This window comes from Molossus molossus, unplaced genomic scaffold, assembly GCF_014108415.1.
Source record: "Molossus molossus isolate mMolMol1 unplaced genomic scaffold, mMolMol1.p scaffold_m16_p_4, whole genome shotgun sequence".
Lineage (NCBI taxonomy): Eukaryota > Metazoa > Chordata > Mammalia > Chiroptera > Molossidae > Molossus > Molossus molossus.
The window spans coordinates 48,111,115-48,117,953 of NW_023425377.1; the positions used below are offsets into that span (position 1 = coordinate 48,111,115).

Below are 6,839 nucleotides of genomic sequence, written 5' to 3' on the forward strand. Positions count from 1 at the left end.
CAGTCGCCGGGCCTCTACGAGGGTCAACGGAAAGAAATTCTCCATTCTGTGGCCCCAATTAGGTTCCAGGTGGAAGCCGCGCCCCACTCAGGTACTGCCACGCCACAGCAGCGAGGCATCTCGGGACCTATAGTCCCCCAGCCGGAACTCGCTGTCCCGATAGGCCCCGCGGCAGCGGCGGGGGTACGTGGCGCGGACGGTTGCGGCTGCGCAGCCGGGTGGGGCAAGATGGCTGTGGAGCAGTGTGTGCGAGTCGTCGGGCCTTGTCCGGGAGTGGGGATGCGTTGGATGGTTCGGACGGTCCTTCTGCTGCTGTGGTTTGCGGCTCGCGGAGGCGCGCTCTACTTCCACATCGGGGAGACAGAGAAGAAGTGCTTTATTGAGGAGATTCCGGACGAGACCATGGTTATAGGTGCGGGGGGAGGTGGAGAGTTGGGAACTAGAACACGGTCTTGGTGCGCAGGGTGTGCGAGTCAGCAGCGCTTCAGAGCTGGGAGCTGCTGGCCTTTCGGTGCTCTGGCTGCCGCGGACCTACAGCCACCTTGCGCTCCTCTGACCTGGGCTCGCCCCGCTTCCCTCCAGGAAACTATCGGACGCAGCTGTATGACAAGCAGCGGGAGGAGTACCAGCCAGCCACCCCTGGGCTTGGCATGTTCGTGGAGGTGAAGGACCCGGAAGACAAGGTTAGCCCGCCCCTTTGCCCCGCTGAGCGTTAATGCGGTGCGCTTTAGCGCTAGACCAGGCAGGCGCTAGTACTTCCCCTCCTAGTTTCCACATCTGTTAAATTGGTAAAAAATGGTTGGTGGTGTGGGAAAATACCGGATTTTCACTCCAGGCCTAATTGAGGCTGTTGTAATGCTGGCTCTCCTCTCAACCTCTTACTGACTGCCGCATGATTCTGTCAAGTCAGTTACCTTCTCTAAGCCATTTACTGGTGGCTTGTGTAATGGAAATTTATCTACCTTATAGGTGTGATGGGCGGATTAATTGTGGTGCTGGGAAACAAATAATTCTGACAACCTTAAAGTTGTGACATCTACACTTTAGGCCCTAAAATGGTTCTCAACTTTCCTAATGCCACGGGCATGTGGGCGAACCCACCTGGAGATGGATAAAGGAGCGGAGTCTCGGTGCCTAAGACATCGGAAATACGTGTTTTCGGATGGTCTTAGGTGACCCCTGTGAAAGGGTCATTCCACCCTCAAAGGGGTGGAGACCCATAGGTTGAGAATCGCTGCTTTAGGATTTCATAGAACAGTGTACTTTCCAAAAAGAATGAGCAGCTTTAAATTTTGACAACTAAAGATTGAAACCAAAAAACCTCAAAACCATTTAGCTGTTACCTTTCACTTAGAAAAAGAATTGCACTTAAAAAAATAATTTATTTTTTATTTATTTATTTATTTTATTTTGAATTTATTCTTTTTTTTTTTTTTCCCTCACCCGAGGACATTTTTCCATTTTTTGTTCAGGTAGAGTGGGAGGGAGAGAGAGGAACAGAGAGAGAGAGAAACATCGATGTGAAAGGAACACATCGAGTGGCTGCCACCCGCACAACCGACCAGGGCCGGGGACAAACTGCAACTGAGGTACGCGCCCTTAGCGGAAACCGAACCCGGGTCTCTCAGGACCACAGGCCCACGCTCTAACCGCTGAGCCAAACCGGCCAGGGCATAAAAAAATAATTTAAAGGGCATGAGGTATGAATAAAGGAAAACCTCCTTTACAAGAGCAGTCACACACCAACCTAATGTTTGATTCTTTACCCCTGTTCCAAGTACTTCTCAGACAGGCTTTTTGATAACTGCTTCTGAGCATCTTTGGACCTTTTAGTGTTGTGGGATGTCTAATGCTCTGCTTTCCAACTTTTGAGGCTTAAGCACCGTCTAGCTCCATGCGGTAACACTCACCAAAGCCCTTTCTCTCCAGGTCATTCTGGCTCGGCAATATGGCTCTGAAGGCAGGTTCACTTTCACGTCCCATACCCCTGGCGAGCATCAGATTTGTCTTCACTCCAATTCCACCAAGTTCTCCCTTTTTGCTGGAGGCATGTTGGTAAGTGGACTTATTTGGGACTCGTACTTACTTCAGCCTTTAGCCCCTGGTCAGGACTGGGGACTGGTAATACTGTGGGTGTGAGATGAATATGTAGGATTTTGTGTCTTCTAGTAAGACTGGATTTCCAATGAACACCCAAGGCAAAGTTGTGGAACTCTTTGTATATGCCTTGGTCAGAGCATCAGCCAAGGCTTATTCTTTCCTGTGTGCCTCGAGACTCATAGAGCTAGACACTGAGGAGGCTTCATCAGTGTTGGCTAAATGGACAATTTAAGGAAGGTCGGGGGACTGGCTGTCAGTCCCTGGCAGGAAGAGTGAGCAGAGCTACCTGATTATCTTTATCTTCTTTGTCTGTTCACAGAGAGTTCATCTGGATATTCAGGTGGGTGAACACGCCAATGACTATGCAGAAATTGCTGCCAAAGACAAGTTGAGTGAGTTGCAGCTACGAGTGCGACAGCTGGTGGAGCAAGTGGAGCAGATACAGAAAGAGCAGAACTACCAGCGGGTCAGTGGTTAGGCTGGGATCAATGGATTTCTCAGAGGCTGCCCACTGGCTCAGCCAGGAGTTACATAGCAGATTTATTATGAAACCCAAGAGACATACCTGTTTATGCTACTTTGCAAGTCTAAAAGGTGGGATGGCTATTATTAATTCTACTTTGTAATTGAGGAGGCAGTTCTTAAGAGGCCATTATTGCCCTAGGTCACATGGAGCAGGAATTGATACCAATATCTTGGGTGTTATTTTCATGGCCCTAGGTGCTCCCAGGACCAGGGGTTTCAAACTCACCTTTGTCTAGGAGTTAGGCAGGTTCCATGAATGGATATATGACCGTAAAGATTGGTAGGACAGTGACCTACCTACACAGGGACAGCTACTGCTGTCAGCCGAGGAGAGCCTTATAGAAATGCTAGCTAGCCTTGGGTTTTAAGAGGAGCTAGAGGTCCAGGTTTTTTATGTGAAAATTCTTGGGTTTTAAATGTTGGCAAAATACCATGTGAGCCAGACAAAATACATCTATGGGCCAGGTGCAGCCCTTGGGCCACCAGTTTGTAGCCTGTGTCCACAGTCTTCAAGGAGCAGTCTGGGAGACCTGGGCAGAGGCTTCAGAGCAAGTCCACTCCTGAGCACTTCAGGACAGCTCTGTCTGATGGAGATACTGAAACTACTTTACCTCTCCTCTAAGCACAAGGGTAGGTGAGGGTTGTACCTGACAGATGAGCAAACAGACTTAAGTTGCCTGAGGTCATCTGGCTAGTGAGGGTAAAGACAGTCTCCATATAGGGTGGCTCTTTGTAGCACTTGATTGATTGGCCCTGAGGCATCTTCCAGAGAGGGAACGCAGCAGTTCTAACAGCCCCAAGTGGGGCCCAGCCAACTCGGGCTCTTTTTCCATTTTCTCTTCCCACAGTGGCGAGAGGAGCGCTTCCGGCAGACCAGTGAGAGCACCAACCAACGGGTGTTGTGGTGGTCCATTCTGCAGACCCTAATCCTCGTAGCCATTGGTGTCTGGCAGATGCGACATCTCAAGAGCTTCTTTGAAGCCAAGAAGCTGGTGTAGCCAACCTTCCTCCCAGGCTGGGGGAAAGGGGCCTCCTGGAACTGATTTCTCTGGCAGGAGGACTGGTTCCCAGCCATGGATGTTCTGGAGGGGAGAGGGGTCACAGGCATGCCAGGCACAAGCTCAGTTGGCTAATACTGAGCAGGTGGTGGGGCAAATGCTTGCTCCCACCCCTGGGCTCTGGGCCTTTTGCAGTAATCTGCTAGGGGCTGTTGAAGCCTCTAGGAGTCCCACTGGCACCTCAGAATCACAGTGTTACTGATCAGGGATGTGAGGCTGTTGCCTGGGGTAGTTGTGGGGAGGGGAGTGGGCGGGCAAGCCAGTTCTCTTTTTGTCTTCCTTTGCTAACTTGGGATTTTGAGCAGGTTGGGGTGTAGCTGTGATTCTTTGCCAACCTGAGAACCTCCTTGGGCCTAAACCCAGCCTGCTGATCCAGTGGGTGTGTGTCAGTTGAGGGTGGGTTGGAGGGGGTTGCAATGTGGGAAAGTGGTCCTGAAGTTGACCCCAAGTTCTTCACATGGTTGTCCTTTCTGGGGCTTGAGGAACTGGGGTCAGGACCAGCAGAAGTGTTGGTGCTGGCTGGAGATAGGGCCTGCAGCGTCTTAGTTACTGATTAAACTTTCAACAAGCCTAGGTTTGTTACATTGGTTTCACAATAAAAAATTTAAAAATAGACATGTTGTCCAGTGTAAACTACGCTACTGTCAGTGGGCATAGCACTTTGAGGTGCTTCAAGGAATGTCAGTTCTTCCAATGAGCAAAACACTTCATATTCCAAGATGAGTATCCGCCTGTGAACTTCATTCTTTTCATTCTTTCCATATCTTCCCACAGCATGGGATTGTGGTTTTGCCCAAGAACATCCAACAAGTAAATTGGGTTGGGGCTCAAATCCACACTGTTTCCTCTGCACCAGCTCCCTCATGAAGTACTCTCTCTGTCTTTCCAGAGTAGGTGGACTTAGAATAGACTTGTTATGGTGCTGCAAGGAAGTGCCTGGTGAGAAGAGTGTGCTTTAAATAGGAATGCTTCAGGTGGGGGAAGGACAAATCCCTGGGCTGGTAGGGATAATGATGTTTATGAGGTTAACCAGTAGCATGGAATTTCAGCAAGGATTTTGAAGGAGAAGAAGGATTCTGATGAAAGGAGATGGCAGGGGTGGTTGAGGGAAGTGAAGACAAAGTTGGTATGGAAATGGATGAGCATTGTTTCAGCTGGAGTTGGTAAGAATTGTGAGAAGGCTAGAAAGGAAGGTTGGTTAGAATTAGAAGAGCCTTGAGCGCCAGGTAAGAGATTTGGACATTAGCCACTCTTTAACAAAGCTTTCTGTAGAAGAATCTCCTGAATACAAATTTGAGGAAGGTTGATCCAGCAGTGTTTGAGAAAGATGGAGTAGGGAAACAGTTTGGGAGGGCTACTGGACCTGCTGGGTGGATGTAATCTGAGCTCATAGTACCACCTATTCCTCCACATTTAGAAAAAAGGAACTTTAGTAGAATTACAAAAAAATTGTGGACATAGTTTCACCTATTATTATCATGTATTAGCTTGATACATTTGTTACAAATTCATGAATCTAGCAATACAATATTTTTAAAGTCCATACTTACCTTAATGCAGATCTCCTGAGTTGTTACCTAATGTCCTGTTTCTGTTACCGGATCCCATCTATAATACCATCTATGATTACATTTAGTTGTCTTGTCTTTGGGTTTCTTTTGGCTGTGACAGTTTCTCAGTTGGGATTTACTGTTTTTCTTCTGACTGGAGTGGGTTCTGGGCATTTGAAAGGAAGACCACAGCAGTGAAGTGCCATTTTCATCCCATCATATTAAGGGTACTTATAATCAACATGACTGTGGATGTCAGTTTAAAATTAGTTAATTTGGGTTTTTTAATGTGAAATCTGATTTCTTGAGATAAATAGATCTGACATTAATGGGACAACAATTAGCTGGACTGAATGGTACCTGTTTCCTTTAGATGGGCTTGTGCTCTTCAATCACAGTCCTGCCTCCCTGCTTCCATCATTGGTCTTGACTGACTGGTCTCTGCAGGGGGTCAGCCTTGCCTTTGTCATTAGCCAATTCTAAGCTGGATTTGCCAAGGCTCTAGTAAAGGGTTCAGTGTCCTGGGAGAGTTCTGCAGGATGGGGACTAGTGGGTTGTATGCTGCTGGACCCATAGTGGAGTCCTTTTGAAAGCAGAGTGGTTGAGACCATAGGTTTTGCAACCAAACTACCTGGGCTTAATGATGATTTGCCTCTGCCTTAGTTCAATCATCTTTAAAGTTGGCATAATAAGCACAATACTCAAGGACTGAATGAGATGACAGCAGTAAAGAATTTAGAACAATGACCATATGCAGTAAGAACTCGATAGATGTTAGCTATTTATTGAAAAAGTTATAATTTGCCTAGAAGAGCAGAGGAGATCAAGTCTAATAATTAGCACTCTTCCAAGGTGGGAAGCTGGTCCAGCGGGAGCTCAGTTCCCACCGTGACAGGGCAGATATGGGAGTTCAATCTCCTTACAGTATTCCCTTTAGTTCTCACTTCAGCTCCACCAAAGTACTCCCTGTCCTGAATGATAGCTATCATTAATATAGCGTTGACTATTGTCCCGATATCTGTACCAAGCATATTTTTTTCCTTTAATTGTCACAGCAACCATGTAGATCAGGAGCCATGTATATACTCAGGTGAGGGAACAGACAGATGCAAAGAGCTTGTGTCTTGCCGCCAAACAGTTGAATTGGGAGTCAGGTTTCCAATTTAGTCCCTGTCTTTAGTGCCCGGCTCCTAACTACATGGAGTATCAGTAGAACCCAAGACTAAGCCCTGAACTTGGCTTTGCAGTCCTCCAAGATTGTTGCAGAGGAAGAAAGCACCTGAGTTGACAGCAGGGGTGCCCAGACAGACGCTCCCCGCCTTCCCTCGGGAAGAGGAGGAAGGCGCAAATTACCCCAGGGCGTTGGCTTGGAGTCTTAAATCCAATCTCAGCCCAGTGACTTGAGCCCTTTCTGGGGCCTCAGTTTCATGGGATGTTGAGAGGGGCGGGCCGTTAGCAGTCAGGTGGTAGGAGTGCTTACGTGTTCCTCCGCACGCGGAACCTTTGACGCCGCAGCGCGGGGAGCAGACGGCCGGGCCGGAGCAGAGGATCCGCAGGACTGAGGGGCTGGGCGACGGGGCTGGGCGGAGCGGGAGCCGGAGGCGCC

At 48.5% G+C, this 6,839-nt stretch overlaps 1 protein-coding gene across 2 annotated transcripts; it reads left to right on the forward strand.

Moving 5' to 3' along the window:
• The first annotated feature begins 214 nt into the window (after window positions 1-214).
• On the forward strand, window positions 215-4,964 carry TMED9 (transmembrane p24 trafficking protein 9). 2 transcript variants are annotated; one of them, XM_036241858.1, is made up of 5 exons: window positions 215-412; window positions 583-683; window positions 1,930-2,055; window positions 2,420-2,440; window positions 3,474-4,964. In XM_036241858.1, exons 1-5 carry the CDS (start codon window positions 229-231, stop codon window positions 3,621-3,623), a joined length of 582 nt encoding a protein of 193 aa, XP_036097751.1. In that variant the 5' UTR covers window positions 215-228; the 3' UTR covers window positions 3,624-4,964. The 2 variants fall into 2 exon arrangements, with proteins under 2 accessions (XP_036097751.1, XP_036097750.1); XM_036241857.1 differs by having other exon boundaries at window positions 2,420-2,566; window positions 3,474-4,954.
• Window positions 4,965-6,839: the final 1,875 nt, after the last annotated feature.